At 41.8% G+C, this 21,440-nt stretch overlaps 1 protein-coding gene across 3 annotated transcripts in view; it reads right to left on the bottom strand.

The window, feature by feature from the left end:
* Nucleotides 1-21,440, bottom strand: part of mypn (myopalladin) — a 33,330-nt gene that overhangs the window by 11,102 nt on the left and 788 nt on the right. For 2 of the 3 annotated variants that reach the window (XM_047352473.1, XM_047352475.1), the window contains exons 2-11: nt 19,532-20,602; nt 13,338-13,513; nt 13,201-13,252; nt 12,402-12,849; nt 12,230-12,304; nt 12,003-12,144; nt 10,668-10,784; nt 9,941-10,589; nt 7,009-8,004; nt 6,805-6,937 (exon numbers count right to left, since the gene is read on the bottom strand). In XM_047352473.1, the coding sequence (XP_047208429.1) occupies nt 6,805-6,937; nt 7,009-8,004; nt 9,941-10,589; nt 10,668-10,784; nt 12,003-12,144; nt 12,230-12,304; nt 12,402-12,849; nt 13,201-13,252; nt 13,338-13,513; nt 19,532-20,598 (3,855 nt within the window). In that variant the 5' untranslated portion in view covers nt 20,599-20,602. The remainder of the gene's footprint in view (nt 1-6,804; nt 6,938-7,008; nt 8,005-9,940; nt 10,590-10,667; nt 10,785-12,002; nt 12,145-12,229; nt 12,305-12,401; nt 12,850-13,200; nt 13,253-13,337; nt 13,514-19,531; nt 20,603-21,440) is intronic. The other variant, XM_047352474.1, reaches the window with a different exon arrangement.

Here is a 21,440-nt window from a genome sequence, read left to right as displayed (position 1 = left end):
AGTCAAACAATCCCACAGCATCACAGATCCTCTCCTGTACATAACAGTGGGCATGAAGTGCTTTTATTTACACCAGAACATTCTCTTACTCTAATCATAGAAAACATATGGTTCCAGTTTAAAATCTGAGAAAAACTCCACATGTCTGTTTGTGATGGTAGGACACAAAAGCCTTTTTGTAGGTAGTGTCTCATGGTTGTTATGGAGACTTGGTGACCCCCACATCCATCTGTTTGGTCATCATTGCATCATTCGGAAGGATAATGATACAAAGTATATATGTAAATTAACACAGAAACTGTCCAACAGACACAGACTTAGTCTTCTCCACATTGATCCTAGATCCTAAAGAAAACCTGTGAGGGGAGCTGAAGGCAGGACTCTGTCTCTTTATTTGCTCCAACCATGTGTAATGTCATAGAAGAAGACTAAATGCCATCCTGTTGGCAAAGTGTGGTTGTACAAGGAACTAACAGCAAAGTTTTAAATACTACTTAATCATCGACTGAATCATTGCCCTCAAATTAAAGTTTTGATTTTTCATAGTCTTTCAGAGTCAAATTATGCAATAAATTTTATTTTTAGGCTTTTTACGCTTCTTTAACATTTCTGCCAATAATTATCGAGGATGCTGTATATTAACAAACTCTTGATTTATTTTTGTTTCTTTATGTTATTCCAGCCATTTGTTCCAAACGGATCAAATAATTAACTGCTGAGGATAAAAAAACACTTTGCAACTTTACAAGGTTGAACAGATTCTTAATGAGAGGTTTAATTGGCAAATGTTTATTTTAAAACCGATATTCCGTCATACTGATGATTGAACTACTTAGCGGTGAGATGTTGACTAGTCCCAGAACAATCAATAGCTACAACTCTTTTGAATATTTAATCCTTAGTTTTCCTCATCCAAATTGCAAAGCACTAAAAGCACTTCTGTTTGTTGTTTTGTACCGTCCACCAGGCCCTTACTCTCAATTTGTAGATCAGTTTTCAGACCTTTTATCTGATTTAGTGTTAAATACAGATAAAGTTATTATAGTGGGGGATTTTAACATTCATGTTGACACTGAAAGTGATAGTCAAAATATAGCCTTTAATGCTATTTTAGACTCAATTGGCTTTGCTCAAAACATTAACAAACCTACCCACCTTTGTCTTCATTCTCTGGACCTTGTGCTGACATATGGCATTGAGTGTAAAGACATAACAATATTTTCCCACCACCCTGTCCTGTCTGACCATTTTTTAATAACCTTTGAATTTGATTTGGCCGAGTGCTCCACACCTGAAAGAAAATTTCATTATAGTAGATCATTATCAGACAATGCTGTAACAACCTTTAAAGAATCTGTTCAGGGTGCGGTGCTGATGGTGTAGGGGTTAAGTGTGCGACCATATACGGAGGCTACAGTCCTCGAAGCGGCCGTTCCTGGTTTGAGTCCCGGACCAGGCGACATTTGCCGAATGTCTCCCCTTCTCTCTTTCCTGTCTGCCTACTGTCAAAAAAGAAAGGCCACTAGTGCTGAAAAAATATCTTTAAAGAATCTGTTCCACTTTGATTTCCTCATTATCACAGAAAAACACAGTGGAAGGCAATAATTTGGTTTCTTCCCCTTCACAAATTGATTCTCTTGTTCATAGTGTTACTTCATCATTGCGTGGTGCATTAGACAATGAAGCCCCCTTGAAAAAGAAGGTAATTATTCATAGGAGGCTAGCTCCCTGGTTTAATTCAGAGGTGCGTACTTTAAAGCACAGTGTTAGAAAAATTGGAGAGAAAATGGCGCCCTACACACCTAGAGGATTCATACGTGATCTGGAAAAATAGCCTACTGTTGTATAAAAAGACACTTCGCCAAGCCAGAACAGCTTATTTGTCATCATTAATAGAAGAGAACAAGAATAATTCTAGGTTTCTCTTTAGAACAGTTGCTAAACTTCCACAGAGTCATAGCTCTGTTGAGCCATCCATTCCCTTAGCTCTTAGCAGCCATGACTTTATAGGATTCTTCTTAAATAAAATTAATTCTATTAAACATAAAATCTTTGACATACTCCCGAAGACAATTACTTCATCCTCAGCAAGTGAGACAACATTAGAAATAACTGTAGAACCTGATCTGTGTTTGGACTGTTTTGATCCTGTGAAGTTTCCTGAGTTATCAGAAATATTAGCTTCATCTAAACCTTCAACTTGTATGTTAGACCTAATCCCAACCAAATTATTTAAGGAAGTGTTCCCTCTGATTACCAGCCCCATTTTAGATATGATTAATCTATCCTTAGGGAATGGATCAGAACCACAGGCTTTTAAGGTAGCTGTAATTAAACCTTTGCTTAAGAAACCTTCGCTTGATCGAGATGACTTGAAAAATTACAGACCTATATCCAATCTTCCATTCTTATCTAAAATTCTTGAGAAAATAGTTGCTAATCAAATGTGTGAGCATTTACGCAACAATGACCTGTTTGAAGAGTTTCAGTCAGGTTTCAGAGCTCATCATAGCACTGAAACAGCTCTGCTGAAAGTCACTAATGATATTCTTATGGCCTCAGATAATGGACTTGTGTCTGTACTGGTTCTGTTAGATCTCAGTGCTGCATTTGATACAGTCGACCATAATATTCTCTTAAAAAGGCTGGAATATGCTGTAGGGATCAGGGGAACAGTGCTAGGCTGGTTTAAATCTTATCTGTCTGACAGATTCCAGTTTGTTCATGTAAATGATAAATCATCTTTAAACTCCAGGGTTAATTGTGGAGGACCACAGGGTTCAGTACTTGGGCCAATTCTCTTTACTATATACAGTACAGACCAAAGGTTTAGACACACCTTCTCATTCAAAGAGTTGTCTTTATTTACATGTCTGAATATTGTAGCTTCACACTGAAGGCATCAAAACTATGAATTAACAAATGTGGAATTATATATTGAACAAAAAAGTGTGAAACAACTGAAAATATGTCTTATAGTCTCGGTTCTTCAAAGTAGCCACCTTTTGCTTTGATTACTGCTCCACACACTCTTGGTATTCTGTTGATGAGCTTCAAGAGGTAGTCACCTGAAATGGTTTTCACTTCACAGGTGTGCCCTGTCAGGTTTAATAAGTGGGACTTCAAGCCCTATAAATGGGGTTTGGACCATCAGTTGTGTTGTGCAGGAGGTGGATACAGTACACAGCTGATAGTCCTACTGAATAGACTGTTAGAATTTGTGTTATGGCAAGAAAAGAGCAGCTAAGTAAAGAAAAATGAGTGGCCATCATTACTTTAAGAAATGAAGGTCAGTCAGTCTGAACAATTGGGAAAACTTTGAAAGTGTCCCCAAGTGCAGTCGCAAAAACCATCAAGCGCTACAAAGAAACTGGCTCACATGAGGACCGCCCCAGGAAAGGAAGACCAAGAGTCACCTCTGCTGCGGACGATAAGTTCATCCGAGTCACCAGCCTCAGAAATCGCAGGTTAACAGCAGCTCAGATTAGAGAACAGGTCAATGCCACACAGAGTTCTAGCAGCAGACACATCTCTAAAACAACTTTTAAGAGGAGACTGTGTGAACCAGGCCTTCATTCAATTCAATTCAATTCAAAAATACTGCTGATGACAGGCAACAAGCAGAAGAGACTTGTTTGGGCTAAAGAACACAAGAAATGGACATTAGACCAGTGGAAATCTGTGCTTTGGTCTGATGAGTCCAAGTTTGAGATCTTTGGTTCCAACCACCGTGTCTTTGTGCGGCGCAGAAGAGGTGAACGGATGGACTCTACATGCCTAGTTCCCACTGTGAAGCATGGAGGAGGAGATGTGATGGTGTGGGGGTGCTTTGCTGGTGACACTGTTGGGGATTTATTTAAAATTGAAGGCATACTGAACCAGCATGGCTACCACAGCATCTTGCAGCGGCATGCTATTCCATCCGGTTTGCGTTTGGTTTATTTTTCAACAGGACAATGACTCCAAACACACCTCCAGGCTGTGTAAGGGCTATTTGACCAAGAAGGAGAGTGATGGGGTGCTGCGCTAGATGACCTGGCCTCCACAGTCACTGAACCTGAACCCAATCGAGATGGTTTGGGGTGAGCTGGACCGCAGAGTGAAGGCAAAGGGGCCAACAGGTGCTAAGCATCTCTGGGGACTCCTTCAAGACTGTTGGAAAACCATTTCAGGTGACTACCTCTTGAAACTCATCAACAGAATGCCAAGAGTGTGTGGAGCAGTAATCAAAGCAAAAGATGGCTACTTTGAAGAACCTAGAATATAAGACATATTTTCAGTTGTTTCACACTTTTTTGTTCAGTATATAATTCCACATGTGTTAATTCATAGTTTTGAGGCCTTCAGTGTGAAGCTACAATATTCATAGTCATGAAAATAAAGACAACTCTTTGAATGAGAAGGTGTGTCCAAACTTTTGGTCTGTACTGTATATGCTTCCAATAGGTCAAATTATCAGGCAGCATAGAATAAATTTTCCCTGTTACGCTGATGATACTCGGGCTTTACTTATCCATAAATCCTGATGAACCCAACCAGTTAGATAGACTACAAGCATGTCTTGAAGACATAAAAACTTGGATGACTTTAAATTTTGAGCTTCTAAAAAAGACAGAAGTTGTCGTCTTTGGACCGAAGGCTTTAAAAAAGAAACTGCTTAGTCAATCACTTAACCTGGATGGCATTAAATTGATCTCCGTCAATAATGTAAAAAACCTTGGTGTTATTTTTGACCAGGACATGTCATTTAAATCCCATATTAAACAGGTTTCTAGGATTTCCTTCTTTCACCTCTGGAACATTGCCAAAATTAGAAATATCCTATCCAGGAGTGACGCTGAAAAACTAGTCCATGCATTTGTTACTTCAAGGTTGGACTTTTGTAATTCGTTACTATCAGGATGTCCACAAAATGCAGTTAAAAACCTTCAACTGATTCAATATGCTGCAGCAAGAGTTCTGATGAAAATTAAAAAGAGAGATCATATTTCTCCTATTTTAGCTTCCCTTCAATGGCTCCCTGTTAAATCCAGAATAGAATTTAAAATTCTCCTCCTCACATATAAAGCCCTTAATGATCTAGCTCCATCATACATCAGAGATCTGATGGTTCCATATGTTCCTAACAGAGCACTTCATTCTCAGACTGCAGGTTTACTGGTGGTTCCTAGAGTCTCTAGAAGTAGAATGGGAGGCAGATCCTTTAGTTATCAGGCTCCTCTCCTGTGGAACCAGCTCCCAGTTTTAGTCCATGAGGCAGACACCCTGTCTACTTTTAAGGCTAGGCTTAAAACTTTCCTTTTTGATAAAGCTTATAGTTAGAGTGGCTTAGGTTATCCTGAGCTATCTTCCTTATTTTTTTTACATCCATCTTCTTCCCTCCCTGTTGGTTGGAGTAAGGGGGAGTCAGGTTTAGCACCTCAACCAGTTATGGTTGAGGTGCAAACACACCCTCCATTTCTGCTACCTGTATGACCCCCTCTCTTTTCCAATGGTTATAATCAGTCTGACAGAGAGAGGTATCCCAATCCTTGTGGTTTTTAGTATAACAGTGACCATCATTGAGCTCTAGATGGACAAACTGTCTACTTTTAAGGCTATGCTTAAAACTTTCCTTTTTGATAAAGCTTATAGTTAGAGTGGCTTAGGTTATTCTGAGCTATCTCTGTAGTTATGCTGCTATAGGCTTAGGCTGCTGGAGGACATAATGACCACTTTCACCCTCTTCACTAAATTCTCACACTACTCTCCAATTTTGCATTATTTGCTGTTATTTCAGTTTTTAACTTTGTTCTCTCTTTTCTCTTCCTAGAAGCTACACCTGGCCTGACTCTGTGTCTACCTGTGACACCTTTCTGGAGAGGGGCATCGTCTGATCTTCTGCTGCCAACAACTTAATGCTCACCTTCTACAGATGATCCACATAGCCCTGTCTTTCAGTGTTTAACCCTTTCTCTCTCCAAACATGGTGATTGACTGAGCTTTTACTGTAACAAACTCTGTGTGCTCTCTTTCAGACTCTAACCTTGAAAACTGGCTTAGAGTTTATCTGTTCTTTCTTTCTAGGTGAAACGACTAAAGGAGCTACATCCATTAACATTTACTTTTCCTTGCCATAGAAAGTACTCCTGGATCAGTGCTTCTTTGTTCTCTTTGTGTCTCTGCTCTGTTCTCTCAAACCCCCAGTCGGTCGTGGCAGATGGCCGCTCACACTGAGCCTGGTTCTGCTGGAGGTTTCTTCCTGTTAAAAGGGAGTTTTTCCTCTCCACTGTCGCTACATGCATGCTCAGTATGAGGGATTGCTGCAAAGTCAACGCCAGTGACTGTCCACTGTCTCTACATACTCATCCGGGAGGAGTGAATGCTGCAAGTCACTGACTGGATGCAATCTGCTGGGTTTCCTTAGATAGGAAAACTTTTTATTCAATTTGAATAAAAAGCTAACTCTGACTGCACTGTTCAACTGTTAGTATTAATTGGAATGTATGAACCTGACTGTTGTGAAGAGCCTTGAGACAACATGTGTTGTGAATTGGGGCTATATAAATAAACTGAATCGAATTGAATTGAATTAGATGCACTTTTTTCTTTAAAATCGTAATATTTCCTTGTATGTGATGTCTAATATCAGTCCTGATGCAGGAGGTTTTTTTTTTAAATGTACAAAGTCTCAACTTATTTGGAACCCTGATTTCTGACAAAGCTGAGAATCAGTCACTGGTTAATATGTTAACATTAACTTGAAACATAACTGAAAACTGGCCTACAGAGAAAGGTTTCAATGTTTCAGAGATTAGCCAGTACCTGCTGATATACACATTGTGGAGCATCGTTTTTAAACCGAAGTTTCTTCTCGATGTCCTGGAGCAGAATCTCTTTGCTTTCACGGATGTTCTCAACTGATGGCAGACGTGCCTTGGGGGCCTTCTTTTGAACCCTGCAAAGACAAAGGATGAAGATGTAGTAAAGGTTCGTGGCCTCATGAGCATTATTTCAGGGGGAACTTACCCTGATGGAGCACCTTTAGGTAGGCCCATTGAGTTGGTGGGTTGACTCGGTGCCAGTGACGGCAGAACGGAGCTGAGGAAGGCCACCGGGTTCTGAATGGGACTGGGTGAGGAAGTGCTGGAGGTGGGAGAGGAGGCCTGAGGGGGGGACTGGGCTCGTAGGCCAGGCGTGATGTTCAGGAACGCCCCCTGCCCTGGGGTGGGTGACGACACGAGGGACGAAGGGCTGGTGGGGGACTTCAGAACCCTTGTGGGGGAGAACCTGAGAGGTGGGGAGAATAGTGGAGGGGTAGGGGAGCTGGCTGCAGAAGAGTTGAGCTCAGCAGCCAGCTCTTGGAGCAGAGGAACCGGTGATTCTGTTGGAGAAGGACTCCTGATGGGTGAGAGGGTCTGAGCTGCTATGAACTCTTTGGGCCGGGTGTAGTTGAAGGGCATGGCTGTCAGGTTCATGAGGGAGGCGTGGGTGCTCCTGAGTTGAGGAGTTGGGGATGTAATCTGCAGCAAGGTCGAAGCTGAATCTGTTAGAACTGTGCTGAGCTTCGGTGCAGAGGGGGAGCTGAATTGGGGTTTAGGTGCTGTTCTGCTCAGAGCTGCAGGGGATAGGTTCAGATGGGAGGCATGGATGGTGTTTGTCTGACCTACAGGTGGTAAGCTGGTCACCAGGGGGGACATTTTGAAGTGAGGAACAGAAGGAGGGGTCCAGGAGGTGGTGATAAGTGTTGAGGGTGAGATGAATGAAGGAACAGGAGGAGTGGTGGAGGTCAGAGGAGGTGCAGAGGGAGCAATCGGATGTGACTGAAATGATGGCTCCAGGGGTTCGCGTTGCATTCTGGGAGACCACAGAGGACCTTCAGGGGGACTTTGGACCTCAGGCGGGACCTGGATCTGGAATGGGGGCTTGGACTGTGGTTGAGTGTGGGATTTTGTCTGAGGTTCATTCTCTTGCTGCTGCTCCATGAGGACCTGGTTATGCAGAAGCTGAAGCTGAGTCGGGTCCCTGTTCATGAAAACACAACAACTGGACATGAATAGACTGACGGTCAGAGCTCTGTGCTCCCCAAATATTCATACGCTTTGAGCTTTAGTGTTTTTGTTGAGGTGTTGGAAGCTAGTCCAACACAAAGTAGCAGAAAAATACAAGGGGGTTTTACATTTTTTGTATATAAAATCTGAAACGTTTGGCTTGCATTTTTATTCAACCCTTCCAGAATCACCTTCATCCGCAAGTCTTTAGACTATGTGTCTCTAGCAGCTTTGCAAAACAGCTCAAACTCTGTTAGACTCGATGGAGATCATCTGTGAACATACATTTTCAAGTCCTGTTTTATATTTTCATTTGGATTTAAGTCTGGACTTTGACTGGGCCATTCAAACACACGAATATGCTTTGATCTAAACCATGTTATTGTAGCTCTGGCTGTATGTTTAGGGTGGGTGTCGTGCTGGAAGGTGGACCTCCACCCGCTTCACAAGCCTTCTGCAGCCTCTAACAGGTTTTCTTCCAGGAGTGTTCTTTGTTTAGCTCCATCCAACTTGCCATTGGTTCTGACCAGCTTCCCTGGCTCAGCTAAAAAAAAACATACCCACAGCATGATACTGCCACCACCTTGTATCAACATGAGTGTGGTGTGTTCAAGGTTATGCGAAGTGCTGGTTTTCCACCACACATAGTTTTATCTATAGGCCAAAAGGTTCGGTTTTGATCTCATCTGACCAGAGCATCTTCTTCACATGTTTAAGGATTCCTGCCACTGTTGCTTAAAATCCAGATTGGTGGAGTTGTTTTCCTACCTAAGATTTGGATCTCTGCAGCTCCTCCAGAGATACAATGGGTCTCTTGGCTGCTTGTAGATGTCCATGTCTTGGTAGGTTTGCAGTTGGTCCATCCTCTCTCCATGTTCAGGTGATGGATTGAACAGAGCTCTGTGAGATGTTTAAGGCTTGGGATAATAATCCTTTAACCGTCTCCATATCTTTCTCCCTGACCTGTCTGCTGTGTTCCTTGGTCTTCATGATGCTGCTTGTTCTCTAATGTTCTCTAACAAACCTCTGAGGCCTTCACAGAACATCTGGATTTGTACTGAGATTAAATTGCACAGAGACTCGGTTTACTATTTAGGTGACATCTGACGGCAGCTGGTTTCACTTGATTTAGGGGTGTCAGAATAAGAGGGTGAATACAAATGCATATCACACTTTCCAGATTTTAAAGCTCTATATAACCATGTATATTTTTTCTCCCACCTCACAACTATGTGCAACCTTGTGTTGGTTTGTCTAATACAAAATACACTTTAGTTTGTCGTTGGAATGTGACAAAATGTGGAAATTGTGGTCCAGGGGAGTGAAAACATTTGCAGAGTTCTTTAAGTTATGTCCACGTAGTGAACCTGAGAAGGAATGGGGGCATGCATGAGGAATACTGAGGTGTCCTTTTATGGAATAAAAACAAGTGGCTCATAAACAGCACCCTCTCAGCTGCAAACAAGTTTACCTTTCAGTGTCAACAGGTTTCAGTTCTAACGCATCGCTAAATTATTGCATTTTTGCAAACAATAAATTACATTTTTTAATTCTAATCTCAAATAAACAACCAATACAAAATGTAACAGCGTGATTTTAGTCGTTTCTGCAAATGGAAATAAAAAGAAGCAAACTTACAAATAAAAAACGCCATCCTTTGTTTTAGAAAGTCTGAAGATCCACATTTCACGTCTGCCTGCGTGAGTTTAAGAACTGAAATGGCTACAGCTGCTATCTGAGCGAGGGCAGGAGGAAACGCCCGCCTCCTCCGCTGCTGTTAACACATCCCTCTAAAACCCAGCAACAACAGTACAGTCTGGATAACTGATGCACACAATCTCCATCTGATGCCACTGACTTTTCCCCTTCACTCTCTAAATCCCTCTACACCTCTTCCTGACTCTACTCACAGTTTAGGTTTGGTCAGCACTGGTGGTGGGTCTTTGCTGAATGGTCCCAGACTGAGGTCTTCATCAGAGTGGTGGGATGAGCCCTCTTGTTCGTCCTCCTCATCCTCAGGGAGCTTGAAGTGCACGCGCAGGCCAACTCTAGAGCTGGAGCGGAAGTCTCTGTGGTTCGTCAAGGTGCCTGTTTTCAGGCAGGAGTTGGGTGGAGGGTCGGGCAGAGGGACCACACTGGGGCTGCTGTTCGGAGGGTTTGGGGCTGCCTTAGCATTGGCATGTCTGTCTGAAGGTCTAGACCCTTTCTGCTCAGATGTATTCACCGCTGCAGGGGAAACCGTGAACGGTTTTTGAATGGAGAAAATCTGCCTGGGGCTCTGGAGATCAGTGTGTGCTCCACTGGATCCCTGCAGGTCCTGGTGGACAGAGATGGAGGGTTCCAGACGGAGGGTGCTGGTGTTTAATGGGTCCAGGCATAACGTGCTGGAAACGAGTGGTTCAAGGCGAATGGTGCTGGCGTGGGGCTTGATGCTGCTGCTGACTGCAACCTCTGGTTGGCAGTTCGCAGCTGGAGCTGATGGGGAGAACTCTTGGCTTCGGCGGGACTCTGACAGTAAACCGCTGAAAGGCTTCACATGGGGGCTGTTGCTGCCATTGGCTGAGGAAAAACAGAAAAAATTGATTTATATATAAAATACAATTTTTTTAACTTTGCATAAAGAAAGAGGTGATTTACCTTTGACCCTCAGAGTGGCAGCGTTGGATGCTGTTCCATATTCATTGCTGGCTGTGCAGGTAAACATCCCTGAATCCTCGGGAAAAACTTCAGCTATGACCAGTGTGCATATTTCTTCTACAAGAAAAAAAGAAAAAACATAATAAAAATCTCTTCATCATGTCAAACTGCTCAGCGGTGTTTTTCTGTGCATCATTTGAGCTGAGAGTCAGTGTGCAGCTGCTGCAAGATGACCATATCAGCCATGGATGGGGGAATACCTTATATGGTCCAGTTTATGGGAACAGTAGCCCTGGCTTATGTACAGAAGAAGGGCTGAAGCTTCAGCTGAGGACGTGTAATGTGTACAAAATGCAGCTTCTCTAACAGGCAAGCAGCTGCTGTGGTGCAGTGAACAAGTTTCTGACACAGAGTGATCAAATGGGATTTGTACTTGATTCTGATGGAGATCTGGGCTCTGAAACAAGAACAGGCACCAACATTTGTTACAAAAGTGATCTAAAACACCTTTTTGACTAAATGCATGATGACCCGCGTTGATATGATGAGAGAGTTCCTTTGAACAATACATTTAAATTAAACATAGAGAAGATTTCAGTAGAATAGTTTATTTTTATCTTTATATTAATTTTCCTTATTTAGTTCTGCAAGGATTTACAGTTTCTGACCTTTTTAAGCTACAGAGCTCTGCCAAAGTAATCATGCATTCTGTCAAGTTACAAACTTTGGTATATTTTAATGGGCATTTGTGTGAAACAGCAGCACAAAGTAGTGCATAATTGAGAAGTGGAAGGAAAATTATACCTGCTTTCAATAGTTTTTGCACATAAAAATCAGAAAACTTTGGTGTGCTTTACTCTGATACCCCTAAATAAAATAAAATTAAATTAAAATTAAAATCCAACGCAACTACCTTATGCCTGTCTGAGACAAGCAAACATGGAGGTGGAAATGCACACTGCACTTTTCAGTCTTTTACTTGTAAAACGTTTTGAAAGTCATGCATCAAATTCTTTCCGTTTCACAGATGATAAAATACATTGACATTTATGGCTGTAAAGTTTAAGGGATGTAAACACTTTTGCAAAACACATTCAATAACCAAATGGAGAACAAACGTTTGTGCCCTCTTGTGAAATGTTACTACACTACAGCGTCTATCCTGTAGAGTTTTCTTTCACAGGAGCATCAACACTGTCAGGAGTTTAGGCTCATAAAATACCTCCAGAGAAATGTTTAGATTATATTGTGATGTCTTTATCTCTTTGTACAGATGAATGTTTACAAGAAACCAAACATTCAGATGGACATGAGTGCAAAGGCAGCAGAGCTTACTTTTCTGTAGGATTCTGAAATCAGGAGAGTCCTCTATGACTTTTCCTTCCCTGTACCAGTCCACCCGAGGAGATGGGACTCCTTTCACCCGGCACTCCAGCACCACCAGCTGGCCTTCTGATGCACTGAGGTCCTGTAGGCTCTTTTGGGACAAAATAGAAAACAAAGGGATATATAAATATATCTGCTGGATCCTGCAATTCAAATCCTTTCAAGAAAGACACTACCTTTGTGAATACTGGGCCTGCCATAACAGGTTGCCCGTTTATTTCTTCTGAAAAGTGCTGGCTGAAGGCTGGAGTCTGCATGAAAGCACACACAGGACATGTCCGTAATGATATTTAGAACTGAATATGAGGCTAATTTGCAATGCAGATGGAAGCCTTCTAGTTTGTCTACCTGAGATTGGGGTGTTTGTGCTGCAGCTGACAGGATGGATGACACTGCTGGGTTTAAAGGCAGCGTCGTAGTTGTACTTCCAGCTGTCTGCTCCAGATGTTGCGCTAAAATTACTGGGATACCTGCTGATACCGCCTGAGTTTCTGTCAGTTCGGTTATCCCTGTTGAAGTTGGAAACAACTGCACAGGTAACACTCTTTGCTCCTCCTCAGCAGGAGGAGCCAAGGACACTTTGGAGAGCTCCGGCACTTGAAATATAGTAGCAGATGTCCGGACTGGTAGAGGAGCTTCTGGAGCAGTTTGGCTAAGTTCTAAGGAAAGCTCCTCGTCTGGTTCGACTGTGGGTGGCGCAGGCTGAGATGCTGCCGAGTTGTCATCCTTTGCAGGTCGAGCTTGGTTTGATGATTTTGGTAAAGATGGAGATGACTTTGGTGGTTTGCGCTGCAGCCTTTGAAAAACATAGACGTGAGGCAAGATTAGGATTGATACGACCCAGGCACAGATGTGGAAAAAAGCTTTAACTGTGCTTTTTCCAACAACCTTCATTTCAGTAAGAATTTGATGCAGAAATTCATATTTATTGTAGGCATACAGACTCAATAAATTCAATTGTGCACCCAATTCTCACTTTTTTAAAATCATTAAAGCTGTTTTGTGTACATTCATTTCACCCTAAAAAGAGTTTAAATAAGTCATAAATGCCCAAAGCTAAAGCCAATGGTGCATGCGTGTACATTTTTGACCAGACTGTATTTACGGTTGAGTTGATGTTAATCATGACAGTAGATGGAAAACTCACTGGACTACATGTTCACAGCGCTGTTCACCCTCAGAGTCTGAAGAGGACGCACCTGAAGGATCACACAGGCGTGTGGATCAAGCTCTGTGGGTGTGATTAGATGATGCTTTAACACAGCAGAGAAACACAAGCCCTACCTTCAACATAGATCTCAGCCGACGTGGAGTCTGTCCCATAGACATTAGAGGCGAAGCACGAATAGCGACCAGTGTCTTCCTCAAATGCCTCTGCAATGATCAGAGAGTGCAGCTCGCCGCTGGTGGTGATCTGAATGTCGGGGCTGTTTTCCAGCTCCTTTCCTTCACAAAACCACCTACAAGTCAGCAGAGACAAACCATCTTTGTTTTTATTTGTTTTCTGTTAATGATCAAATCAAACATACTCTGAAGGGATCCTCTTGATTTCAAGCTCTAACTAAAGTAGTGGAAAGTAACTTGTTCAAGGACTCTTTTAACATATCTAAGAAGTGTGGCATGCATCCGAATACGGCCCCTTTTACTCTATTACCTCTGAGTAAAATATAGTGCAACATTCATGTAATTGAATCTTAGTATAAATCCAGCTGTTCTGTGAAGGCCTCAGAGGCTTGTTAGAAAGCAAACAGCATCATGAAGACCAAGGAACACAGCAGACAGGTCAGCGAGAAGGTTGTGGAGAAATTTAAAGCGGGGTTAGGTGATAAAACAACAAGCCAAGCTTTAAACATCTCAGAGAGAGAATCTATCATCTGAAAACGGAAAGAGAATGGCACAACTGCAAACCTACCAAGACATGGATGTCCACCTGAACTGACAGGATGAGCAAGGAGAGCATTAATCAGAGAAGCAGCCAAGAGACTCAAGAGTAACTCTGGAGGAGCTGCAGAGATCCACATCTCACAACTATTAGGTTTGCACACTACAAATCTGGGCTTTATGGAAGAGTGTCACGAAGAAAGTAATTGTTGAAGGAAAGCCACAAGACGTCCAACTTCCAGCAAACCATGCAGGGATACAGCAAGCATCTGGAGGAAGGTGCTCTTCTCAGACGAGGCCAAATTGTAACTTTTTGATGCTTCAGTAGGGACAAGGAAACTAGTCAGAGTTGACAGGAAGATGGATGGACACTCCTGGAAGAAAACCTGTTAGACGCTGCAGTAGATCTGAGACTGAGGCGGGGATTCACCTTCCAGCAGGACAACCACCCTAAGCATACAGCCAGAGCTACTGTATAAAACTGGAGATACGACATCACTTCACAAATTATAGACCTGACTCTTTACTTCCACAGTTCTCTAAAACTTTAGAAAAACTATGTAATAACAAACTAGAAAAATAAACACAAGTTAATCTCCGACAGCCAGTATGGGTTCAGAAAAAAACAGATCAACATCACTGACATTAATTAAGGCAACTGAAGAATAAGACGTGCTATAGAACCCAAACAGTACGCAGTTGGATTCATTGATCTTAATAAGACTTTTGACACAATTAATTACAACATATTAATAAATAAGTTGGAACAATATGAAATTAGAGGATTGGCACTCCACTGGGTGAGTAGTTACTAAAGGAGCAGGAAACAATTTGTAAAGTTGGGAGAATGTTCCTCATCATGCTTGGACAATGCTTGAGGTGTCCCCCAGGGGTCAGTGTTGGGTCCAAACATCTTTATTCTTCACATAAATTATATTTTTAGGGTGTCTAATAATCTAAAACTGTTTTTATTTAGATGATACTCATATTTTTTGGTCTGGTATGAATTTACAGGAGTTGGTGAAATTAATCAATTCAGAAAGGTATAAATTAAAAATATGGTTTGACAGATATAAATAATCATTATACTAAAATCATGTTATTAGGTTTTAAAAGAAATATATTTACAGATTGCTGGAGAAAATATTGAAAGAGCTTATCAAAATAAGTTTTTAGGTTTTATAGATACTAAAATCAGCTGGAAACTATATAAAATACATACACAACAGAAGTATTTCCATACTGAGTGAGGCTAAGCATGTTCTGGACTAGAACTCCCTCCACATTCTTTATTATCACTTGGTTTTCAGGCGATGTCCAAGCATGATCCTGTTTAAGATGTATAAAAGCATAATTCTCAAGAAGTCCAAAGCAGGGCGGTTGTCTTTCTGAGGTGTTACAACTGAATTATTTTATTATTTTACCTCATGTGGGTGTGTGTCGGACACGGTAAAGCATGTTGTAGAGAGTTACAGAGTAAATAAGCCGATGCTTCTTCTGCTTCTTTTCTGACACGTTAAGTTTGTACTTGTTATCCATTTGTTTGTTTGTTTCATTGCTGGCTAATGTTTTTGTTTCCCAGAACTAGGACTTATTGTACATGTTCAAAATAAACTTCATTCATTCATTCATTCATTCATTCATTCATTCAAAGGTTTAGATCAATAGTTCTCATTCCTGGTTCTCAGGTTCCACAGACATGTTTTAGAGATGTATCCGCTCCAGGACACATGATTCAAATGCTTGTATGACCTCCTCAGCCTGCTATCAAGCCTAGCTGCAGAAGCCTAACAATCACCCATTCATATCAGCCAGGTGTGTAGCAGCAGGGAAACACCTAACCATGCAGGAAACTGGGTCCTGAGGACTAGGATTAAAAAACAATCAAGCATCTTCTTGTTTTAGAAAGGCTCAGTGAAAGTCTAGACCTAAATCTAACTGGGATCCTGTGGCAATACTTCAAAACCGATCCAGTCTGACTGAACTTGAGCTATTTAGCAGACGAAAGGACAATATGTACAGCTACAAAAGAATTGGAGCTGTGAGTGCAGCAAAAGGTAGTTCTACTACATTTTGACTCAGGTAGGCTGAAAAAAAATACACACCACATGCTTTACATTTTCATATGTCAAGTATCTTAATGACCATGTAATATTATCCTTCCACTTCACAACTAAGCACCAATTTGTGTGGGTTTATCACATCAAATAGAATTAAAAGATGTTGGTGGCTGTTGCATCTCTTTTACGTTCGTCTTTTACTATTTCTGGTCTGATGCTTGTCAGCGGGCCAAGAAGTAAAGATTTTGATCGTCATATCTCTTTCCCTGTAAGACAAGAAGCATCACCATCTCACCAAGTTGGATTTGAAGCTGTTCCAACAAATAGCAGGAAAATAAAAAAAGTAGAAGAAATAAAGACACATACAGTGATGTGTTTGATACATATTGTAACTGTGGGAATAAAATGACAGAGAAATCCACAGATTTGGCACAAACCTCCCCCTACTTTGTGGTGTAGTCTCTTTTTCATTGTAAAACTATAACGGTAAACATCAAACTCCTCCGTCCTGAGCAGCAACATACCTCTACGTCAGCATGCGTCTATTTTCAGAGGATGAGGCCTTGATACTTCATAAAATCCAGTCAATGGCCAAACAAGAAGGGAGTGATGTGCTACCATTGCCGTCATTGCTCAGCCATAAATCTGTCTTCATGACCTGGTTCACGCAAAACTGGACCAGAGATCTAGATTTCATCCAAACTTTGATGGTTCTGTTGTCAGTTCTAGTGGAAAAAAGCCACGCAGGAGTGATTTCAATCCCAAAACAACAGCTGGAATATTCTGTCAGTGCTTCGCTGGTCCAAGCTGAGCCACTGCTGATGAGTAAGGGGCTAAATTGAAAGCATGAGTAGTTGAGGAGGAGGTGGTTGGCCCATGAAGGCAAAGACCCTGCCTCTCTGCACCTGTCCGGGCTATTTTTCCTCCTGAGTTCAGAACCAGAGAGGAGGTTTCCTCTGGAGCCTGAGACATCCGACTCACTGACCTTACGCACAACACTAAACTTAGGCCTAGAGTACACACAATGCTGTGTGCAGACACACAGTAAAACAGTTCACAACTGTAGGAATCTGTATCATCTATTTTGGTCCTTTAAGTGAGATAAATCACAGCTAAAGGTTCAAAAACTGCAAACATCACGTCTAAGGAAACAACTTTTACCATGAACACAGGAGCTCAGTGTGAAACAGACGTCACATGAATGGTAGCAGGACATATTCGGGTCAACATAAACGTATAAATCCATCATCTGAGTAAAACTATGGAAATAATCTCACCAGGCGCCTCACAGTTCTGTCAAGAACTCAGCCAGTCCCATTATCAGACAGGACTACAGCTCCCGTTGCCAGTCTGGTCTAAAAATGGCCGGGAGCTACATTCTCCACGGGCAAGTATAAGTTAGAGGCTCAACAATGTTCAGACGGACTAACAAGCCCATGCCCCCTATAGTCTGATGGCTCAGCTGCTGCCTTGCAGCTCTGCCCTTGTTGTTCTGGGAGGAAACCCATGGGTCCAACAACACCGGTATGAACAGAAAGATAAAAAAATAAATCAGTTGAATGCAACCTGAGAAATAATGTCCGATCACATGTTGTAACATTCTGATGATTAGTCGCACTGAGGAGTGGTCTGTGGACAAGAGAGACTGATTTACTCCCCTCCTCACACACAATCACTCACTCCCACCATTCAGAACCAGCTGTTGACCATCATCACATGTCGTTCTGTCAGCGTGGCCCAGGAACACATAACATCCTTCTTCCTAACTCCCAATCCATGCAGTTCTTTCTACATATTCAGTTATCTGAGCTCCGGGTTATATATATAACTGGTGAAGGGAGTTATTTGTATCAATAGTTCATACAAATCTGCAAGTATCAGTAAAACACCTAAAAAACATTTCAGAGAGATTCTCAAATGTTCAGCGGGAAACATGACAAGTTACATCAAGTTAAATAACGTTATCTTTAATTAATTCCTTCATAGCAGAAAATCAGCTTCTAATTAGTCCAGGAAGTATCATGTATAACTTCCTGTGATTTTAAAACAGCAGGGGGAAAAAGCATGCTCACTTACAAAGAAGTGAACAGTTTCTCTTTTATTTGTTGTCAAATTTCAATGTGGAGAAGAAGAAATAGATTTGTTGAAAACTGAGATTAATAAGCATTTGATCCCCTACAACACAGAGCAGTTTTGTATCCACAGATTACAACCAGTCAATCATTTACAAGTACTGATGACCTCCTTATGTGTATTAAACACACCTGTCCACAAACCAGGTGTATCCATTTGGACATGTCCACCACCGTGAGCAAGTCTGTGGACTTCAGTGAAGACAAACGCCAGGTATGACCCAAAGAACACCATTCCCACTGTCAAGTACGGAGGTGGAAACATCATTTTTTGAGTTTGCTTTTCTGATGAAAGTATAGGTCAACTTTACTTTCTGGAACCTAAAGGTTACTTTCTGGAACATTTTGGAACTCACTGGTTGCTTCTTTGAATTTACAGGTTACTTTCCTGGAATTTGCAGGCTGATTTCTCTGGTCTTATGGGTTTCTTTCATGGTTTGTTTCCTAGAATTTACAGGTTACTGTCCTGGAACATAAAGATTTCACAACTTATAGTACAAAGTACGTGTTTTGTACTTCCAGGTTACTTTTCTTGAGTTTAAAGTGCAGTTTCTTGGAACTTACAAGTTACTTTCTGAAACTTCTAGAATGCTTTCTTGAACCTCCAAGTTACTTTCTGAAACATAATGATTGATTACATGCAACATAGATTTCAAGAACCTACAGTATACTTTTCTGGAACCTGCAACTATCCAGGGAACTGTTCCTTTTTTTGGAATATACTGGCTTCTTTTTAAAACATACACGTCTCTTTTCAGGAACACGGATCATTCATTCGAGAACTCAAAGAGTACATTTCTGGAACTTTCATGTTACTTTTATGGAGTTCAGAGAATAAATATCCTAGAAATAAATTGCTGATTATTTTCCTAGAACTTACAGGTTCTTTCAAGAACTTTTTATTAATTTTTGAGACATAAAAGTTACTCTTATAGAGTTTAGAGATACATTTCCTGAAACCTATGGGTTATGCATCTGAACTTAATGGTTACCTTTCAGAACGTAGGGGTCGCCTTCAGGGAACTTTTGGGTCACTGTCCAGAACTTACAAGTTACTTTTTGAAACTTAGAGGTATTTTATGGGATTTACATGCCACTGTAATTAGGAGAAAATGCAGCTTCTCTCCACTACAGAAAAGATTAAACCCTTTATGCCTCTAACTGTACATATCAAAACACTGCAATGAAGCGTATATTTTTTTCTGAACAACATCTCTTGCATATCTCCTTAGCCATCCAGTATAAACAGAATATTTCCAGAAAATCAGGCCCTTCAGGACTGCTGCTGACACGCTTTAACACCAAAATAACCAGCAGAACTCTCAGAACAGATACTATGTTTCCCAAACTAAAACTGTGAACATTTAAAGGCAACATAAAGAAGCTTCAACTGCTTTTTTCTTACCGGACTTCAGGCACAGGATGTCCCCTTACAATGCAGTCTAGCTGGACCTTGGTACCTTCAGGAACCTCCCTGCTCCTCAATTTCTGGATGAAATGGGGAGGCTCACACACCAGCTCTGCTTGATGTGGACTTTCTGTTGGTGCAAAACTTTCAGAAAGATCTCCTGTTTCCTGAGAAACACAATCAAACTGCTCTTCTCCAGGAACTCTGCAGTCCTGAAACTCCAAATGTCTGCTTCCCGATTCCTGATGGACCACAGACTGGTGGGTCACTGCTGGACTGGGTCTCTTCTGCTCCACCTCCAGAGACATGACGGTGCGCTCCCTGTTGTCTGAGCTGATCTGATAAACCGCATTATCAGTTTGGCTTTTGTTCTGGATCCTGCTCCTGTGGGCCTTGCAAGATCTTGGTCGGACCCTTTTGGAACTGTTGGCCTTGAAAAGAGAGGAGAGCTCCTCAATAAAGTCCGCTGCCTTATTGAGGAACTCTTTCTTGGACTGGGTCTCCGGACCATAGGGGGTGCTTTTTGCTGGACTGTTGCTGCCGTTAAATCCTCCAGTGGAGTCCACACTGTTCCTCATCATGTTGTCCTGCCTGTTGTGCATCTTTCTGTCAGATGTGACCGTTGTGGAGGAAGAAGCTGAAGGAGCAGCAAAAGAAGCAGGCAAGTGGTTCGAGGCAGGAACCGCAGAAGGTGTGGATAAAGAAACTGAGGCTGAGGAGAGGTGGTTGATGGTATCACTGTTGGGTGTGGTTGCAGGTTTCGCTGAGCCCTTAATGTCTCCTCTCTCCTCACGGGTCCCATGTCCAATAGCCTGGCGGGCCAAGTTCACACTCTTATCCAACTCCTCTTGGCTGAGGAATGCTGAGAGGTCTGGGAAATGGGCATCATTGTGGCCCACAGCATCCTCACCTTTACCTTTGAGTGAGCCATAAATCTGGAGGCGAGAGGAAGAAGCGTCAGAGCGACTCATCTCGCTGTGGCGATGCTGGGCTCGGGCCTCTGCCACGTAGCTCACCCGTAACAGCTGGGACAGGGGTGGTGGCTGCTCAGAGTTATCTTGCATGCTGCTGAAATAAGCACAACATTTTAAATTAAATGTATGCAAAAGTGAAAATAGGTGAGTTCATAAAAGGGACACACGAGAAATAATCATGCATGAAAACTGTCCAGTGTTTCACGGAAAAAAATCTAATAAAATCGCATAAAATGTCCCGCAAACATGTTCCTACCCCTCTTTCCCACATTACAAGCACAAACTTCTAAGTAATTTGGGGCAGTGTGTGGCGTAGTGGTAGAGGCTGTTAGTCCTTAATGCAGTCGTCTGTGGCTTGAAGTCTGAGGCCTTTGCTCCATGTTTTTCAGTTGTGCTCCCTCGGATGTTCCGTGAATCATGTGAATACCAATAATGCTGCAAAATCTAAAAATGAGTAAGTGATAGACCAACACAAAGCACCACAATATTGAAGTGGAAGAAAAATTGTGATCATAGTTGCAAGTCTTTTGGAGTCTGTCTCTACCATCTTTCCAAATCCAAAACCAGAGGTTTTTCCTTTATTCTTTGCAAACTAGCTCTAGCTCAGTCAGATTAATTGATCGAGAGCATCTGTGAACACCAGCATCATTTTCCTTCTGCTTTGCAATTATCCACAACTTTGTCTTGGTTTGTCACAAAAAATCCCACTAAAATACCTCCAGGTTTGTGGTTGTAAAATGACAAAATGTGAAAAGGTTTATGGGCCATGACTACCTTTGCAAGGCACTGTTATGTATAATATGACACGTTAATCTTGTAATTTACATTATGTCACAACAACCTCCAGAAATGAAGGTATGTAGTAAAAATAGTATTTTATTTTAGCCCAAGTTCAGCCTTTTTCAGTCCTCCGCTGGGTATCTTGTTCCTGA

The sequence above is a fragment of the Girardinichthys multiradiatus genome, chromosome 22, assembly GCF_021462225.1.
Source record: "Girardinichthys multiradiatus isolate DD_20200921_A chromosome 22, DD_fGirMul_XY1, whole genome shotgun sequence".
In the NCBI taxonomy this organism is placed as follows: domain Eukaryota; kingdom Metazoa; phylum Chordata; class Actinopteri; order Cyprinodontiformes; family Goodeidae; genus Girardinichthys; species Girardinichthys multiradiatus.
The sequence above is the reverse complement of the archived record's forward strand: the minus strand, read 5'-3'. Positions and strand labels throughout refer to the sequence as shown.